The 20,995-nt window shown below is 38.8% G+C and overlaps 1 protein-coding gene across 3 annotated transcripts; it reads right to left on the bottom strand.

The window, feature by feature from the left end:
- Positions 1-13,761: 13,761 nt before the first annotated feature.
- On the bottom strand, positions 13,762-15,662 carry LOC136168888 (cleavage stimulation factor subunit 2 tau variant-like). 3 transcript variants are annotated; one of them, XM_065936614.1, is made up of 3 exons: positions 14,941-15,662; positions 14,187-14,889; positions 13,762-14,081 (listed from the first exon to the last, which is right to left on the bottom strand). In XM_065936614.1, exons 1-3 carry the CDS (start codon positions 15,658-15,660, stop codon positions 13,855-13,857), a joined length of 1,650 nt encoding a protein of 549 aa, XP_065792686.1. In that variant the 5' UTR covers positions 15,661-15,662; the 3' UTR covers positions 13,762-13,854. The 3 variants fall into 3 exon arrangements, with proteins under 3 accessions (XP_065792686.1, XP_065792685.1, XP_065792684.1); XM_065936613.1 differs by having other exon boundaries at positions 14,187-15,662; XM_065936612.1 differs by having other exon boundaries at positions 13,769-15,662.
- Positions 15,663-20,995: the final 5,333 nt, after the last annotated feature.

The raw sequence follows: 20,995 nt of genomic DNA, 5'->3' as shown, positions 1-20,995 counted from the left end.
GCAACTTTTACAGGTGATTAGTCTAAAAGAGTTATACACTATACTATGATCAGGGTACCAGGAAAAGTTTTAAAAAATATGTATGAATATATTTTTAAAGCATTAAACTATGATTTAAAACTGAGAAGTCTTGTTAGATTTTACATTAGAGATTGGTTATAAATTGCTCTTTAAGAGTAATATACTCTTCTGAGACTTTTCTCATCAGCAAAAGTCAACTCATCTGAGTCAGTTTCATCTTTAGATTACCTTGTACAAGTCTCAAAAGGCAAGTAGCCTAAGGCATATTGAACTTCAATCCATAGCAAATAGCTCCCTTTTATCCTATTACACCTTTCATTTTTTTCTTTGTAAAATTAATCACTTCTATGTATAGGGGAGTTTGGGTCAGCTTGGACCTGTAGACTATAAAGATTGTCTAGAAGTAGTTAGGAGAGAGATTTAGGAGAGAGATGGTTAATATGGATTCAAGCCTTTCTCACTTTTTACTCAGGAAAGAAAAATTGAAGAACAGGTATTTGATGTAGTCACAACATGATCATTGAAAAAAATAGACCACTGTGAAGACAGTACAAGGATCTATTACAGAAGAATATTTTCTATACTGTTTCTTTATGACTTATTCTGTTCATACACATTTGCTAATGTTTTCAATATGTTTCCCTGTGCCTACCACCCATCAAGAAAGAGTTAGGTTTGGTAATCATCAAGCTAATGGGTCAAGAGGACCAGGCCATGAGGTATACAAGGGCCCAAGGAGCACTCAGAGTTCAAAATGGTCAAAATAAATTCATTTTTGAAATAAGAGTTTAGGAGATCAGAAATTAAAATTGGAATGCTTCTCCATGGAGATATAGAGCACTATCCCTAATCATTTCTTCATCATCACATTGTCTACATTCAGAGTTTGTGTATGGGGCTGTGTGAATAGGGAAAAATGCAAGAACATATTACAAATTAACATTAATAGAGAAGAATATGAGCAAGTACTCTTCTCTAAAGTGTACATTTAAAATACTCAATCTTGCTGAAATCTTCAAGTAATAAAATATAGCTCTTTTGGAAGCTTCGTAAGCATCAGTTATACAGAAGGAAGGTTAAATTATAGCCCAGAAACTATGTCAGAGAAGGCAAGATAAATGCACAATGGCCTCAAGATGAATGTGGTTTTAAAAGCAACTTATACATCAAGAGACTATTAGTACACACAACAGATTCCAACTTAAAAAAAAAAAAAATACAGCAAGAAGACCAAGTCAAAATGTTACATATAAAGAAAATGGGAAATTTAGATAAAGGGGTAGGGAGTACTTTTTTGCAAAAGTTCCAGGCATTTTATTTAGAGGAAACTGTGAAGGGACAAATCTATATTATCAGAACAATATCTTTCCTGTCTTCTCTTAATATATTGACAGCCTTAAAATCTTTCCCAATACTAAGATTATTCACTTAGCAAACTAAAGAAGCATAATTATAAACTGCAAAGACACTCTCATTGTGAGCAAGTGGACCTTCTCTGTATGTGTACTACAATTTAGGGGGTCTCAATATACACTTTCTTTTCATTTAAAAAATCTTGTTTTTGTAATTGCTTTAGTAATAAGAAGATACAGATTCTATTCTGGCTCCATCACTATAAATCTCTAATGTTGGACCTGTCATTTTAGTAATTCTGTGCCACATTTCTTCTGTTTAAAAAAGGGTAGAAAATAGAAAAAAATTTTTAAATTGAATATCAATGTATATACATTGCAAAACAGTGCACAACAAAGGATATAAACATAGAAAGGTGATCTCTGCTCTCTGATTGATCTAGAGTAATACGTTATACAAAGGACGTAACTTACCTCCCAAGTTTAAAGGTGATATGAAGTTCATCTAAAAAGAGAGAAAGACAGATTCAAATTGAAATACATTCATTCTTATAACTTCATCTTCATAATAACCCAAATCAGGCAAGCAAACAGCAACATCTACATCTGTAAATGAGGTAATTGAATTAGATAACAGAAGTCTAAAAAGAGGTAGAGCTGGGGATGGAACCCCAGAAATCTTTGCACACCTCCCTGCCTGGCCCGCCATTTTGTGTGCATTGGAATATCTAGTCTGCCAGCCAACCTGCTGCCCATTTTTATAAATACAATCTCACCAGGGCACAGCCACACTTATTTCTGTGAGTATTTGTTGTGATTTCTTGTTCACAACAGCATCTGAATAGTTGGGACAGAGACCATAAAGCCTATATTGACTCTTTGGTCCTTTGGAAAAACACGCTGACCTCTGCTGTTATTTTATCGTAGTACAGGTGACTTGACTTTTCCTCACAATGCTTGCCTCGGATTATCTGGTTTTCAGTACATGTTTATTTCAGGAAGGCTGCAAGGATTAAGGAATGAAAGGAAGGGAATGATACCTGAACAAATGTCTAGACTTGACAGTACCCAACATTTTCAACACAGGCATTCTTATCAATGAGCTAACGAGCCATAATTTTACTGATGGAGAATAAGGAGGCAAGTTAATAAATGAATGAATGATCTGCCATGCTTTGGTCACCACTTAGAATTTCTTTCTTTCTTTCTTCTTTTTTAATACTTGAAGATTAGATGAAAAGTAACCTTAGCTAGATCACTTTAGGAAAAAGAAGGTAACCCCTAGGTTAACTTCCAAACAGAACCACAGCCTGACTATTACATTGGCAAATGTTGTGTGGATAAATCTTCTCAGTTCCTGTGGACAACTTTAATTATTCAACTGCCCAGACTTGATATCTGCTGGTTGTTTGGCATACAAGCAGAGTTTTATTTTCAGTAAAACTCAGTTACACACAAACTGCACTTTAAAAAAACAATCTAGACATGTTCAATTTGGATTTCAAATAGTATCAATGAACAATTTTATGAAAGATTTTTAGCATTTTCTAAAACTACCTGTATCCAGTTTGGAACTTCTGTCTATGATTAGACTTACTTTTCACCTCCAAATACATAATGCTATTTTTCACATTATGCTGGAAACTCAAAAACTGCAACGATTTTCCTAATCACTTTAGTGGTGGTGCATTAGCATGTAAATTCAAAGTTGAGACAATGAATGTGTTAAGGAGGCAATTTAACACCTTCCAACTTTTCTTTCCCCCTTCAGCTGCATATCTTGGAAAATCAGCAGTATTTATGCAAACATATGTTTCACTTGTTAAGCTTTAGTCCACGGGGTCTTGCTTTGACCTTCGATTAACATGAGAAGCTACAGTCCCCAAAAACGAATTTTGAAAAAGTATGGGCCAGGGACTCATCAGAACAGTTTCAATTATTAGACTCTTTAAATTTTAAATTTTTTATTTAGTCTTCGTGTCTCCCTGAGTTTGGCACGTATAGGCAGCCAATTTGTATGTATTGAATGAATGACTGTTGAAGGTTGGAAATAAACCAACATGATCACCAACAAAGAAAGCAAAGAATAATGTAACCCCTCCTCATCTCCCTCCAGCAATATGCACCCAGACCCAGAAACAGTTCGAAGTTACAGTGGTTTTTACTGCTTCATGGTGAGCCATTTAAAATCGCATCTTTAAAAAGCTCACATTTTTCTCTCTTGTCATATTCTGGGTGAGACTGAAACATAAAACAGATTTTTCATAGTTGTTATTACACTGACACTAAAGCTAAAAAACACATAAAGTATGCTAGTTGGAAACCTTGGAAATTTTGCAGCTATTTTCTGTTTTAATTTTTAAGTCTCTATATACCTAAGTTATTTTCTAATGACTTGGTGAATGCTACTGCTGTTGTCTGTATAACTTACCCACTATCGAATATTTTAAGTAGGTATATAAACAAATGGGCTTCCCACGTACCTCAGTGGTGTCTCCAGTGCAGGAGACAGGGGTTTGATCCCTGGGTCGGGAAGATCCCCTGGAGAAGAAAATGGCAACCCACTCCAGTATTCTTGCCTGGAAAATCCCGTGGACAGGGGAGCCTGACAGACTACACTCCGTGGGGTTGCAAAGAGTCAGACATGACATAGTGACTAAACAATAGCAATGGCAACAAAATAAACTAATAAGAAGGCATGGTGAACAATCACAGAATATAATAAATATAACCAAGGCTCTCTCCAAGTATTTTCTTTTTTCCTAAATGTGTTTCATCCTTTGTAAGATACACAGTATTAGTGTAGATAGAGTGGGTGAAAAGACGTTCATCATTTCCAAAATCTTTTCTTCGGTCTCCCTGGTGGCTCAGAGTGTAAAGCGTCTGCTTGCAATGCATGAGACCTGGGTTTGATCCCTGGAGAAGGAAAAGGTAATCCACTCCAGTACTCTGGCCTGGAATATGCTATGGACAGAGAAGCCTGGTAGGCTACAGTCCTTGGGGTCACAAAGAGTCAGACATGACTGAGCTTTCACTTTCACTTTCTTTGTTTAAACTGTGATGAGAAATCACACTTTCCTTCATTTAGTTGCTGCCCTTCACAGCCCCTGCCCTCTATGTCCCTTTAACCCAATAGATGACTGGACTAGGTCTCATCCTGCCATTGCCTTTGGTGACACCTCCATCAGATCTCAGTCTCTTACACTGTTGGTGGGAATGTAAACTAGTACAGCCGCTATGGAGAACAGTGTGGAGATTCCTTAAAAAACTGGAATTAGAACTGCCATGTGACCCAGCAATCCCACTCCTGGGCATACACACCGAGGAAACCAGATCTGAAAGAGACACGTGCACCCCAATGTTCATCGCAGCACTTTTATAATAGCCAGGACATGGAAGCAACCTAGACACCCATCAGCAGATGAATGGATAAGGAAGCTGTGGTACATATACACCATGGAATATTACTCAGCTGTTAAAAAGAATTCTAATGAGATGGATGAAACTGGAGCCCATCATAGAGAGTGAAGTAAGCCAGAAAGATAAAGACCAATACAGTATACTAATGCATATATATGGAATTTAGAAAGATGGTAACGATAACCCTATAAGCAAAACAGAAAAAGAGACTCAGAAGTACAGAACAGACTTTTGAACTCTGTGGGAGAAGGCGAGGGTGGGATGTTTCGAGAGAACAGCATCAAAACATGTATATTATCTAGGGTGAAACAGATCACCAGCCCAGGTGGGATGCGTGAGACAAGTGCTCGGGCCTGGTGCACTGGGAAGACCCAGAGGAATCGGGTGGAGAGGGAGGCGGGAGGGGGGATCGGGATGGGGAACACATGTAAATCCATGGCCGATTCATGTCAATGTATGACAAAAACCACTAAAATATTGTAAAATAACTAGCCTCCGACTAATAAAAATAAATGAAAAAAAAAAAAAAGAATCACTAAGCGTTCATTAGCCTTCAAACCAGTTGGATCACTGAAATAAGTTCACTATTAAAATCACTTACAAAGCACCAGAAATATTTAACGTGCAACAGGCCATCTGCCACAGAGACCTCCTGCAATTTACTCCATTCTATCATGTGACTTTTCCCCCCAGATGATTAAGCGCCTTTTAGCCCTTCTCTACAGAAACTTTCAGGGACGTTAACCACTTTATTCTACTCCCAAAGTGCTCTTGAGCAGATTTAGATGTCCTCTTCCTTGTGCATGGGAGTGCTAGTGTGCTGAATTCTGTCCCTCCAAAATCTAAATGTTGAAGTTCTAACATCCAGTACTTCAGAACATGAATGTGTTTAGGGATACAAACATTAAAGACGCAATTAAGGTTCAATGAGGTCACTGGGGTGGAGTCTAAGCTAATATGACTGGTGTCCTTATGAGAAGAGATTAAGACAGAGACAAGCACAGAAAAGTGACCAGAAAAAATGACAGAGAGAGAAGACGGCCATCTCTAAGCCAAGAAAAGGGTCCTGAGAGGATGTCAGTTCTGATCTTAGACTTCAGAACTACAAGAAAATAAACTGTTGCTTAAGCCATTCAGTCTGTAGTACTTCATTATAGTAGCCCTAACTAACTAATATGAGAGTAAATACTTTTGTTAATACAGTTTAAAATTTGTTATTGCAACTGGTTTTGGCTATTTTCTCTGGTTCCTTCTTGGTACAGCTGGCATGATTTCACAACTCCCATTCCTTTAAAAAATTTTAACCAATCACAAATGTATTGCTGATAAATTGTTAGGTGCAATGTTAGAACAAAAACCAGCTCTTCAATCAGAAAATGCCAAGGATCTGCTTTCATCAGGAAAAGTACAAAGCAAAGAGATGATATGCGTACTTCATATCAGGGTCAAAATCTAGAAGAGGATGGAAAAATAGCAATATATTACAAGGTTAAATTGTTATATGGTTCATGTCCCAGTTTTGAGAGTATAAAATATGATAGGTGACAGAAGTGGGAACGTAGGCTACTAAATTCTACACAGTCAATACTCTCCCAAATTCACTGTTGTACGGTAGAAAGAGTTTTGTTTAAAAAATACTTCAAGACCTTGCTTGAAAATGAGAAAGAAGGAAGAATAAAGGAAGAAAATTAAACAAGAATGGATAGGGGGACAGAGAGAGAATTATATCTCCACACTGAATATACAATAATTACAAAATTAGCAGGAGATGCAAAAGATTCAGAATATCCCAGTCTGTCTTCCCTTAATGACATTTTGATTTGGGCCCTTGAATGGAATGAATTTCCTATCAGTTTTCATCTGTCAAAATTCTTCTTATTCAACAACAAGATACTGTTCACATGGCCTTGCCTCCACGGAGCTTTCATAAATATATCAGAAACTGGTCTCATCATTTCCTTTTCCACAATACTTTGGACATACCTATCCTGGCATCTTCTAAACTACTTCACAATTACTGGTTTACATGCCTTTCTCCCCCATTAGACTGTAAGCCTAAGGGTAAAACTTAAAAGTCTGAAATAACAATTCAGGAAGTAAATGACAAGAATGACAAGTTAGGAATATAGAAAGCAGGTATCTTGAAAGTCCAAGCAGAAGGAAAAGATCATTTTTTTGAACACTTTGGGATGGAAGTGCATTTGTACTGTACTTTGAAATAATGTGACAAGATGGAGTGTTACTCTGGAGCATACATCGATTCAACAAATATTCAGTGAGAGCCTGTTAGATCAGTTAAGCATGGGGAGTTATTTGGAAGCAAAATTATGCAAGGCTATTAATTTTTTAATTAGGAAAGAAAATTAAGAGGAGGAAAATATTTTATAAAGGAATTCAAAGAAAAATTCTATTGTCACTATTGCCTTCAGCGCATACTTTCTGCCTCATTTTATCATGCTATGCTTCCAAAAGAAGCAAGCATTAAATCAATGCCAAAACTAACACTAAAGTAATTCAGTGGATGGTGTACAACTGAGGTTTAAAATGAGATATTTAAGAGCCTCAGTACTACTAAATTAATGCCCTTTAAGGTTCTTTTCTTAAACCTGAGGTATGCATGCACACATTAAAACTTTATATGTGTATGTCTACCATAAATGTTTTATGGCTTATTAGAAAGCATGATTATAATGATCCTTGACTTAATAAATTTCCTAGGGAAGAAGCATATTATCATTGCATTCTTGTTTTTACATTATGAATATTATGCTACATAAAATAAACGCTAGATTTAAGTACAGAATATTAAATATGTGCCTTTTGGGGGAGAATGTTACATCTTCAAAGCATAGACCTAAACTCACTCTTACAATTGTCCTTGTCAAATAGAGACCATTATCTCAATATTACAGTTGGATAAACAAAGACAGAAGTTTGATAACTTTCACAAATTCACAGAGAACGTCACCATGGCACTTGTCAAGACACAGTGAGATTCATTTTATGTTTTGTTACTGCATTTTATTAAACAGATGAGTAATAATCACTCTTCTATTGTTGTGCATTCACTTTCCCTCAGTTTGCTATAAGAGCACTGTTAATATATTTGAAAGTGTATTTTTGCTGTGGTTTATGTCAGAGAGTGTTCTAAGTTTTCCTCTAAGAGTTTTATAGTTTCTGTTCTTACATTTAGATTTTTAATCCATTTTGAGTTTATTTTTGTGTATGGTGTTAGAAAGTGTCCTAGTATCATTTTTTTTTACAGGTGGTTGACCAGTTTTCCCAGCATCACTTGTTAAAGAGATTTTCTCCATTGTATATTTTTGCCTCCTTTGTCAAAGATTAGGTGTCTATAGGTGCATGGATTTATATCTGGGCTTTCTATTTTGTCCCACTGATCCATATTTTTGTCTTTGGGCCAGTACCATACTGTCTTGATAACTACAGCTTTGTAGTATAGTCTGAAGTCAGGCAGGCTGATTCTTCCAATTCCATTCTTTCTCAAGATTCCTTTGGCTATTCAAGGTTTGTTGTGTTTCCATAAAAATTGTGAAACTATTTGTTCTAGTTCTGTGAAAAATACTGTTGGCAGCTTGATAGGGATTGCATTGAGTCTACAGATTGCTTTGGGTAGTATAATCATTTTCACTATACTGATTTTTCCAATCCGTGAACATGGCATACTTCTCCATCTATTTGTGTCATCTCTGAGTTCTTTCATCAGTGTTTTATAGTTTTCTATATATTGGCCTTTTCTTGTTTCTTTAGACAAATTTATTCCTAAGTATTTTATTCTTTTAGTTGCAATGGTGAATGGGATTGTCTCCTTAATTTCTCTGTTTTCTTATTGTTAGTGTATAGGACTGCAAGGGACTTCTGTGTATTAATTGTATGTCCTGCAACTTTACTATATTCAATGATTAGCTCTAGTAATTTTCTGGTGGTGTCTTTAGGGTTTTCTATGTAGAGATCATGTCATCTGCAAACAATGAGAGTTTTACTTCTTTTCCAATCTGGATTCCTTTTATTTCTTTTTCTTCTTTGATTGCTGTGGCTAGAACTTCCAAAACTATGTTGAATAGTAGTGGTGAGAGTGGGCACCCTTGTCTTGTCCCTGATTCTAAAGGAAATGCTTTCAATTTTTCACCATTGAAAATAATGCTTCCTGTGGGTTTGTCATATATGGCTTTTATTATGTTGAAGTATATTCCTTCTATGATTGCTTTCTGGAGAGTTTTTATCATAAATAGGTGCTGAATTTTGTCAGAGGCTTTCTCTGCATCTATTGAGATAATTGTGTGGTTTTTATTTTTCAATTTGTTAATATGGTGCATCACATTGATTGATTTGTGAATATTGAAGAATCTTTGCATCCCTGGGATAAAGTCCACTTGGTCATGCATGATGTATGATCCTCTATGATCCACCTCCCAGAGTAATGGAAATGAAAGCAAAAATAAACAAGTGAGACCTAATTAAACTTAAAAGCTTTTGCATAATGAAGAGAAACTATAAGCAAGGTGAAAAGGCAGCCTTCAGAATGGGAGAAAATAATAACAAATGAAACAACTGACAAAGAATTAATCTCCAAAATTTACAAGCAGCTCATGCAGCTCAATATAAGAAAAATAAATGACCCAATCAATCAAAAAGCAGGCCAAAGAACTAAACAGACACTTCTCCAAAGAAGACATACAGATGGCTAACAAACACATGAAAAGATGTTCAATGTCACTCATTATCAGAGAAATGCAAATCAAAATGACAATGAGTTACCATCTCACGCTGGTCAGAATGGCTGCCACCAAAAAGTCTATAACAACAAATGCTGGAGAGGGTGTGGAGAAAAGGGAACCCTCTTACACTGTTGGTGGGAATGCAAACTAGTACAGTCACTATGGAGAACAGTGTGGAGATTCCTTTAAAAACTTCAAGTTCCTTTGAAAACTGGAAATAGAACTGCCATGCTGCTGCCATAGGACCCAGCAATCCCACTGCTGGGCATACACACTGAGGAAACCAGAATTGAAAGAGACACGTGGACCCCAATGTTCATTTTAGCACTGTTTACAATAGTTAGGACATGGAAGCAACCTAGATGTCCATCGGCAGACAAATGGATAAGGAAGTATGGTACAATGGAATATTACTTAGCTATAAAAAAAGAATGGATTTGAGTCAATTCTAATGAGGTGGATGAAACTGAAACCTATTATACAGAATGAAATAAGTCAGAAAGAGAAACACCAATAGAGTATATTAACATATATATATGGAATTTAGAAAGATGATAATGATGACCCAATAAGCAAGACAGCAACAGACACACATGTAAAGAACAGACTTTTGGACTCTTTGGGAGAAGGTGAGTGTGCAATGATTTGAGAGAATAGCATTGAAACATGGATATTACCATATATAAAATAGATGATCAGTGCAAGTTTGATGCATGAAGCAGGGAACTCAAAGATGATGCTCAAACTAGAGGGATGGAGTTGGGAGGGAAGTGGGTGGGGTTTCAGGACGGGGGGACACATGTAAACCCATGGCTGATTCATGTTGATGTATGGCAAAAACCACCACAATACTGTAAAGTAGTTAGCTACCAGTTAAAATAAATAAATAATTTTAAAGAAGAAAAGTGTATTTTTAAAATACTAATACATATTAATATTCTTATTGTGAGAGTCCAAGAAAACCTGTGAAGAATTCAGGGTTTCTGGTACATACTTCCCAGTGTCTTTTGCATTAGCAGTTCTCTGGGGTTTGGGATTGTTTTTTATAATGTCTCTTATACCCCATTATTTATTTTATTTCTAACTCCTTTGAAAAAACTTGAAAAAATCATGTCTTGGCATCTAATTTGAACTTCTTTCACTACTATATATTTTTAAATTATACTGACCTGTATTTCTTCTTTAAGTGATTGACTTGCATATGTGGTTTGGAGACATTTTTGTACTTAGCTTTTTAAAAAAATTTTTTAGATTTTTTTCATATGATAAAAGGCAATAATTCTCTGTAATATAGATCATCTAAAATTTTTTTCTTAAGGGAAAAATATTGATTTTTTTTCCTGGTTGATATTTACAAACTAATGTATAGTGCTCAGTTGCTCAGCCATTTCCAACTCTTTGCAACCCTTTGGACTGTAGCCTCCCCGGTTCCTCTTTCCATGGGATTCTCCAGGCAAGAATACTGGAGTGGGTTACCATTTCCTTCTCCAGGGGATCTTCTCAATCCAGGGATTGAACCCATGTCTCCTGTGTCTCATGCATTGCAGGGGATTCTTTTATTAGTGAGCCATCAGTGAAGCCCCCATACACAAATTAAACCCATTTTAATTCTCTGCTGTTCTAAAAAAACACAAATTTTTGTAAAAGGCATAGCTACAATTCAGATATATAGAAATCAAGCCAGTATGTACATATGTGCTATTAGATAATATTAGTTCTTTGATTTTCCTATTTCTAATTAAAATAAATCCGTGTTAAAAATAAAGTATTTCATGCTATGATTAACTTACATTTTCTCATTTATTATTCCTTACATTGCTAGCAATTCCACATTTTAAAAATTCCCATCATAAATTATTTTCTTGATATTTCTTAAAACTCAAGCACCTCTTTTGGGCCAACCTTTCCACTCTGGGCTCCCCAGTGTATTCTCAAAGTCTTCACTTAGTAAAGTGAAAAATAGTAACAGTGGCTGGAGGTGGTTTTAAATAAAGTGCAAGGACTTTCTGATGACTTTCTCTTTCCTAAGAACTCTGTATGTTGTATATTATGTATTTATTCACTTATTCAGCAGTTACTTATAGAATACTTTATTCCATACCCTTCTCGCATCTTTTCTCCCATAAATGGGGCTAAGATAGGCTTACTGTGAGAAGTGTACAATTTAATATAAAGTGAGAATAATGAAATTCTAAAAATGGGATGCTTGTCTTGGTAGACTTCTTCACCAATTAGCTGAATCCTCTCTGCATCTCAGCTTTGAAGCTTGTGGTATATTGTCCTGGACAGAATTACAAATGAGCTTTATTGAAATACATTTAGAAAAAAACTGAACACTGTGTCATCAAGATTCAACAGTACTCTAATTCATAAAAGAAATACATCCTAACAAAAAATCTTGTTTTAAAGTACAATGAAATTATGGAACTAGTGGCTGAGTATATGGGGTGACAATTCTTCCCCAAGCTAATACAACTATAGGACAAAACAAGATTTTTTTGAGCAGATCTTTCTCCAAAAGACAAATCCATCATGAAATACTGAAGCCAAAATTGCCTTTAGCTACATGTGCATGCTAAGTTGCTTCAGTAATGTCCAACTCTTTGCAACCCTATGGACTGCAGCCTGCCAGACTTCTCTATCCAGGGGATTCTGCAGGCCAAAATACTGGAGTGGATTGCCATTTCCTCTTCCAAAGGATCCTCCTGGCCCAGGGATCGAACCTGCATCTATTACATCTTCCTCATTGGCAGGCAGGTTCCTTACCATGTCACCACCTACATGAGATGTTCATTAACTGCTAAAATTATGTATTTAGCTTTGTCTTTTTGAGGATCTAGTATTTTCAGAAAACTCAACTTTAGCTTAAGTAAACAGTAGCATTTTGCCCAGGAGTCTGTCCAGCAAGTCTATTGAAGCTAAAAGGCATTAGCCTAAAGGTTGAAACTATACCATTGTACATAATATGGGTTCTATTTGAAGATGACTCTGCAGATACAAGTCTTCCCCAATGGCTTAGTGGTAAAGGACCAGCCCATAATGCAGGAGATACAAGAGACGTGGGTTCCACCCCTGGGTCAGGAAGATCCTCTGGAGGAGGAAATGGCAACCTGCTACAGTATTCTTGCCTGGAGAATTCCATGGACAGAAGAGCCTAGCAGGCTGAAGTCCATGGGGTTGCAAAAGCTCGGACACAACTGAACGGCTGAGCAAGCACACCACAGACACAAAAGGCCATCTCTCTGGCTGTTAGGCTAGGGCCAGGGCTGAGGCTGGCTCCTAGTCTGTGCTCAGTGCCCTGAGTCTCCCTGGAGGTGGCGCAGCCACGTCATCCTCTGCTTGACTTCAGCGGAGAGCTGTGTTCCCTGGTCACTGCTGGATCACTGGTGCTGCCCTCTGATAGTCTTCATCTCCTCCGGTTGTTTTCACTTACCATTCCTAGTGCCTTAGTCTCTGTGGCCCTTTTCACTTTCAAAAGCCTTAGTCTTGACCTATCCTTGCTCATATATCAGATCACTCTGATTCTTCTCTCAAAAAAACCCACAATTTTTTCAACATTTATTAAGGCAAAATATGTACTAAGCACTGTGCTCAACACTGGAGAAGCCAAGATTAAAAAAATATTGCTCTGCCCTCAAGAAGTGCTAGGTGGAAAAGAGGGGAAATATTATATACATAGAATGCACAATGTACTAGACATGATCCTCCGGGCTTCATGTAAGTAATTTTTTAGTTCAAAAATTGGTTTATCTGACTCCTCTGATCTCCCTTTCCCCATCCAGTTATTTGTAAAATTAAACCTTTTCATCACCCATATTCCTGTTTATTTCTTTGAAAGTGTTGAGTGAGAAAGAGAGGGAGGAAGGGAGGAAAGAAAAAATAAAGAAAGAGAAGAAGAAAGAAGGAAGGGAGAAAGGAACAAGAGAGAAAGAAAGAAAGGAGGGAGAGAGAGAGACACAGAATGGAGAAAGGCAACTCTGTTGGAAATATATAATAAGGCTGAGAGTGTGAACCAGTCAGGCAAAGTGCCTCACATAATTTTTAGCATGGTCTTGAGGAATTAAATATTTTTGAATGACTATATGCCAATAAGTATTTTTTTTTTTTTTTTTGTATATTTACAGGGAATTAAACAGACCCACTCCCTCCTCCCCCTACCCCACAATTTAAAAGAAAAGACAACAAGAAATGAAATTAGGTTCTGGGAGGAAAGAAACCCTAATCATTCAAGTGTGGGGTTTCAGAAGTCAACTTTTTGCACCTACCCATCCTCTATGCTACAGAAAACCTTTGTGAGACTACCACCAAATATTTTCTAAAACCTTTCAAGAAGTTCCAGTAGATTTCTGGATTTGTTCCTTTAAAATCAAGATACTCTGCCTTTGCTCAGGAGGCAGCATGGCAATCTGATCTGCAGTCAGCTGAAGAACCTGCATGATCAAAGCTGCCTTTTCTTGATCCTGGGGGGTTACTTGGCTCTGCCCAGGACTAAAACTGCTAGGCTGGCCTGCCCCTTGCATGCCCGCCCCCTGCATGCCAGCTCCTTGCATGCCTGCACCCTGCATGCCAGCACCTTGTATGCCTGCCCCCTGCATGCCACCTCCTTGCATACCTGCCCCCTGCATGCCAGGTCCAGGGTTTCCCACCCCTGAAATGCTGGGAACCTGTCTGGGTCCCTGAGGACCACCTGACCCCATATTAATAGGACCTGGACCCTGAATTCCCCCAGTCATAGCGCCTCTCGAACTGGGGCCAGGGCCCCTCATCTCCATTCCTCTTGCATCCATGCCTCTCGCTTCCATTCCTCTGGTTTCCATTGCACAGGTCTCCATTCCTCTTCTCTCCATCACTCGTGTCTCTAAGACCTCTGTTTCCATGGCTCGAGTCTCCATCCCTTGAGAGTCTCTGCTGCCTCTGCCATCCATAGGTAGCCCCCTTTGATCTATCATAGGTCCTCTGGGCTCACTCATGAGCATTCTAGGATCTGCTAATGGCCCTCCCCTCATCTCATGTGAGGAAGGGCCCCTGCTGTCATGACCAGCGGCATGGTGCATTGGAGGACCCTGATGTGGTGGGCCAAGATAGCCTCTGGGCTCCACCTCTCCAGTGACTGAAAGCAAAGTCCCTCCACGTGGGTCATTTGGAGCATCCTCTAACAGTCCTCGAGGAGGCAGGCCACCAGCAGTCATGGGTCCACGAGGCATAGGAGCTCTTGGATCAGATATCTGCACCTGCCCCCGCTCTAAGGGCACGGGGCCAACTCCTGGCATTCCAACTTGGGGCTGCATTGCTCCGCCAGGAGTTAAGGGGCCAGGGCCAGGAACCGCGGCTGGCATCGGGCCTTGGGGTGGAATTCCACCCTGGATAGGGGTCTGCATCAGAGGAGGGATGTCTTTCACAGGTCTTCTGGCCAAATGTTGAGGCTGAGGGGCCGGGGGGTTCTGCTGGTTCAGCAGAACGTTAGGTCCAGGACAGAGCCCAGGGCCGGGGCCGGGGCCAGGGCCAGAAACGGATTGAGATTTCCCTGGGATGAGTGGTGTGACATGAACTTTGCGATGCAGAATTTTCAGAGCAATCTCTGGATCCATGATTCTCATCACTACTTGTGCCTGCAACAGCGCATAAGCCAGCTGTGGGTTTTGAAGTAACATATTTCGAGCTTCCTGGTGGCTGTTTTGGACACAGAGCTTCATCTTCTTCATCAGCTCAAACATCTGCTCCGGGGGAAGACTAGCGACTGCTCTGGTAATCGACTCAGGAGCATCTTCTGGATGGATGGGGTCCCCGTAGGGTGAGTCAATGATAGGCGCTGCAGGCCCTAGGCTCTTTAGCTCCTCCTTGTTCTTTTCACTGGCTGCATTGTCCACGCGAAGCGCTCTCCCGCTGAACTCCCGCCCATTAAGGTTCCGCATGGCACTAAGCGCGGTCTCCTGGTCTTGGTACTCGAAGAAGCCATAACCCTTAGGTTTGCCCGTCTCTCTATCGTATACCAGCCGGAAACTCACAACAGAACCAACCTCAGAAAAAATGTCCTTTAACTGCTCTTCAGTTGCCTCATACGGAATGTTCCCCACGAACACGGAACGCAGTGATCGATCCATTGCCGGGTCTCTCACCGCCAAACTCGACATGATTCCGATTGCCACACAGCGGAGAGCGGCTTCTTCACGTCGTCCTCTGCCGACCCACACTTCCGCCGAGCACCGGAAACAACTTTTAAATTCCGGGCAGAAACCTCACTAGTCTGTTTGAATCGTTCCGCTGATACGCAGCACCGGCGCCTCTATGTTTTCCTAACTAAACTATTGCTTTCTGTTCTTGGTCCTTCCTGAGGCGCATGATTCCTTTCTCACCTCTTATTCTGCAAACTTTTCTACGGCGCTCCACCACCCTCGCCGGGAAAAGCTTGGTGTGGGTCGACCACAGTAAAGATGGCTGCGTCAACTTCACCATCGCCAATAAGTATTTTTATGAGTGTCAGACATGACTGAACTGACTTAGCACATAAAAGGTTAGTTATTCAAATAGTGTTCTCTGAGACATTTCTTAATAAAATTCTTTATCTATCTCTCCTTCTCTCCTTCCAAGAGTTCTCTAGATTTGAAATTTGGGATATCATTCCCAACTCTATCCTAGGCCTTTAAGTTCATCAGTAATTATCAATAAACCCATAGGAACAGCAATAATCATCCTGTCCTCTCTTTATAGAGCTTAATAGCCCACAAAGTGCTACTATATACATCATCTCCAGTTGGAGACCATGGTATATATACAATTTAACTTCATCACTCAGAATCTTTCAGTAAGGGAGACTTGAAAAATGGATAGTAATTCATACAATACTATTTTTAAAAATTTCTTTCAAAACTTCAGAATTTATCTTCTCTAAAATCTGGTACTTCCAGGCTGTTTGAATTTTCTGATATACTTTATAACCTAAGCCTACCATTTTCTCTTTGGTTTCATCAATTCAGAGCTTTTGCCAAACTGTGAAACAAAGACACAGTAAAGCTACTAAGGGGGAAGGGGGAGGAATTGCATACTTTTTTAAGGCACTAAAAGTCCAAACCATAAATATCTGAGACTAAGAAGCCTTTTAGGTCATGGATGCTGCAATCTTCTGAAGGTGGAGCAGTAACTGAACCAACAGAGCCAGTAGCCTAAGCATAGAATGCCTATTAATACCCGTTTAGTATCTTTGCCCTGAAAACACAATTTACTTTTGAGTGGATGCTGTGGTTGTTCCCACTGAAAAGTAAGTAATCTCTCCTCTTTGGAAACATATACTTAATAGAGAAGAATCCCTTCTATGGCTGAACTAATGTGTCTCCCCACACATCTGTAGTTCTATGGCTAATAAAAAGGATTATCAGGCAAATAGAAATATAGTTTATAGTTGCAATAGCTCACACCATTACCTTTTACCTCAATATGTAAAATTAAGCATTTATGCCTGAAAACTACTTAAAAGCCAGCTTTTCAGATTCAGTATTCCTCTGACAGTGTATAATGAATATTTTGTCATAGCAAGTAACAGATTTTATTACAGCTCTAATGCTTAAAATTCCATCTGTTTCCACAAACAGAACATGAACACAGAAAAGCAACCATTAATCTTAAAAGGCACTAAAAAATTCTCCTAATAAAGGGATTCTAAAAAGCCTTTTAAAGTATTCAAAGTCTGTTAATTATGGGATGCTGTGTGTCTGACACCTCGGTTTCTATTCACTGGTTGCTCAGAACCCATCCAAGTTAATTCTATAGATTTTTAAGGCAATTTTAAAGTAGGAAACTGCCTAATTTGGTAGTAGGATAAACAAATTTCATTTGCTATTTCATCAACAGTTTTGCAAATGGAAGACAGTATACAAGGGACTTGGGCCACAGAGCCATGCAATTTATTTTTATCAAGGTGCTCGTTCCTTCATTTATCCTTCAGATATTTATTGAACACCTACTATGCATTGAACACTCTGCCCTGAAAATTTTTAAATGAAACTCATAGCCTCTGTTCTAAACTAATTCATAGTTAAATGGATGTTGGCAGTAAATAAGATATTCTCTAATGAGAAGGAAATCAAGGAATATTTCTCCAAATAGGTAGCATATGGGGAAAGTTTTACATAATGAGTAAGTTTTAACTAGACAAAAAGATGGCTTCCCAGGTGGCTCTGTGGTAAAAGAACCAGCCTGCCAGTGCAGGAGACACAGAAGACTCAGGATTGATCCCTGGGTCGGGAAGATCCAGTGGAGAAGGGAATGGGAACCCACTGCATTATTCTTGTCTGGAAAATCCCATGGACAGAGAAGCCTGGTGGGCTACAGTCCATAGGATCACAAAGAGTCAGACATGACTGAGCGACTGGGCACACACACACACACAAAAGAAGATAAGAACTATATTCACAATTATCTAGCTTAACTCATATATCCTCTGCCATTTAAAAATGAGAATACAGAAACTGAAAAAAGTTAAGTGACTTTCATAGAGTTATTCTATAAATCAATCTGCAATAGGCAATATTTAGCCCACTGTTAGCACATTCTGTTTTTCATACACACAAACACACACACACACATGCATACATATATATGCATATAGATTACTAATTAATAATATTACTGGCAATTTAACTTTGAAATATTTGTTTACAAGTTTCTCAGTCAAATAATTAAATCATTGGAGTTATGATTCTACATTTTCGGGATGCTTTTAAGTTTAATTCTCAATTATAATTGATAATCCCACTTAGCTGAGACATAACATTTGTACATGATGCTATTTGTGCTTTTAAATCAGAATTAAGGAAATAAATAATTAGCCAATGGAATGGGAGATCATGAACTTTTTAAGGACATTGTCATTTGTGATATTTATCATTTAACCATATCCTGGTTAAATATCAATGGCATGAAGAGATAAATGCAAATGAAATGTATGCAAAGACATAATCTTCTCACCTCTCCTGTAGCAGATGAATTCCTGGACTACTTTCATGCATCTATTTTCTACTTAGAATTCTCTGAGATGAGATGATATGTTAGCAGCTAAGATTTAAAATATATGAAATACACATCCAGGGTATATAATTATATGTTTAACAACTCGCTTTCAGGGCAAAATGCTCTGATTTGTAGCATTTCTCAATTTTGTAATATAAATTGGTGACTGGTTTTAAGCCACCAATATAACATGAAGCACAAGCTGGAATCAAGATCGCCAGGAGAAATATCAATAACCTCAGATATGCAGATGACACCACCATTATGGTAGAAAGTGAAGAACTAAAGAGCCTCTTGATGAAAGAGAGGAGAGTGAAAAAGTTGGTTTAAAACTCAACATTCAGAAAACTAACATCATGACATCTGGTCCCATCACTTCATGGCAAGTAGATGGGGAAACAGTGGAAACAGTGACAGACCTTATTTTGGGGTTCCAAAATCACTGCAGATGGTGACTGCAACCATGAAATTAAACTTTTCTTCCTTGGAAGAAAAGTTATGATGAACCTAGACAGCATATTAAAAAGCAGAGACGTTACTTTGCCAAGAAAGATCCATCTACTCAAAGCTATGGTTTTTCCAATAGTCATGTATGGATGTGAGAGTTGGACTCTAAAGAAAGCTGAGCAACAAAGAATTGATGCTTGTGAACTGTGGTGTTGGAGAAGACTCTTGAGAGTCCCTTGGACTGCAAGGAGATCCAACCAGTCCATCCTAAAGGAGATCAGTCCTGGACGTTCATTGGAAGGACTGATGCTGAAGCTGAAACTCCAAACTCCAATACTTTGGCCACCTGATGCGAAGAGTTGACTCATTTGAAAAGACCTTGAGGCTGGGAAAGATTGAGGGCAGAAGGAGAAGGGGACAACAGAGGATGAGATGGTTGGATGGCATCACCGACTCAATGGACATAAGCTTGAGTAAATTCTGGGAGTTGGTGATGGACAGGGAGGCCTGGCGTGCTGCAGTCCATGGTGTCACAAAGAGGCAGACACGACTGAGCGACTGAACTGACTGACTGACTGAATGCAACATTACAGAATTCAGAACTGGAAAAAGATACACACAGAGTACTGAGCTGAGTTCCCTGTGCTATACAGCTGCTTCCTGCTAGCTATGTGTTTTACACGTATTATTGTTCAGTTGCTTAGCTGTGTCCAGCTCTTTGCAATCCCATGGACTGCAGCATGCCAGGATTCTCCATCATGTATATAAACATTATATAAAAATGGTAGTATACATACACTATCATTTTACACATTATCATATAGTAAAAAAAAATACACAATGGTTTTTCAAAGCCAAATAACCCAAGTTTAGCCCACCAATAGAAACATCCTAAATATATTTTAAGAGTTACCCAAAGCAAAAAACATTAAGTTAAACATTAAAAAAAATCTTATGATATCACAATTTATAAAGTTGTAATTAAGGTCACAGCTCTAAGATAATAGTTCTCAAAGTGTGTTCCACCAAAATTTAGGGGTCCCCTGCTCCCTTTCAATAGGTCAATGAGATCAAACCACTTCAATAATAATGTTGCAAAGCCGAGACTTCCCTGGTGGTCCAATGGCTAAGATTCCATGCTCCCAATGCAGGGAGCACAGGTTCCATCGCTGGTCAAGGAACTGGATCCCACATGACTCAACTAAGAGTTATGTTGTAACTAAAGATCCTGCATGCCGTAACTAAAAAGAAAAAGATATCTCACATACCACAAGGAAGATCTTGTGTGCTTCAACTAAGACCTGGAACAGCCAAATTAAAAAAAAAAAAAAAAAATATATATATATATATATATATATATGTATTTAACGGAGAAGGCAATGGCACCCCATTCCAGTTCTCTTGTCTGGAAAATCCCATGGAGGGAGGAGCCTGGTGGGCTGCAGTCCATGGGGTCGCTAAGAGTCGGGCACAACTGAGCGACTTCACTTTCACTTTTCCCTTTCATGCATTGGAGAAGGAAATGGCAACCCACTCCAGTGTTCTGCCTGGAGAATCCCAGGGACAGTGGAACCTGGTGGGCTGCCGTCTATGGGGTCACACAGAGTCAGACACAACTGAAGCGACTTAGCAGCAGCAGCAGCATATATATTTAAATATTAAAAAAGTAATAATAATTTTGCAATGCTATTTGCTTTTTGAGGGCTTCCCAGGTGGTGCAATGTAAAGAATCTACCTACCAATGCAGGAGATGCAAGAGACACAGATTTGATCCCTGGGTTAAGAAGATCCTCTGGAGGAGTAAATCACAATCTGCTACCGTATTCTTGCCTGGGAAAATCCCACGAAAAGAGGAGCCTCGGGGCTACAGTTCATGTGGGTAGGAAGAGTCAGACAAGACTGAGCAACTGATCACACACACGCACACATTTGCTTTTTCCTATGTGGTCATTTGTGTGGTGATTTTGTCGCTGAGTTGTTCGACTCTTAAGAACCCGTGGACTGTAACTCGCCAGG

The sequence above is a fragment of the Muntiacus reevesi genome, chromosome 5 (assembly GCF_963930625.1).
Source record: "Muntiacus reevesi chromosome 5, mMunRee1.1, whole genome shotgun sequence".
Lineage (NCBI taxonomy): Eukaryota > Metazoa > Chordata > Mammalia > Artiodactyla > Cervidae > Muntiacus > Muntiacus reevesi.
This window is presented reverse-complemented; position numbering and strand designations above follow the sequence as displayed.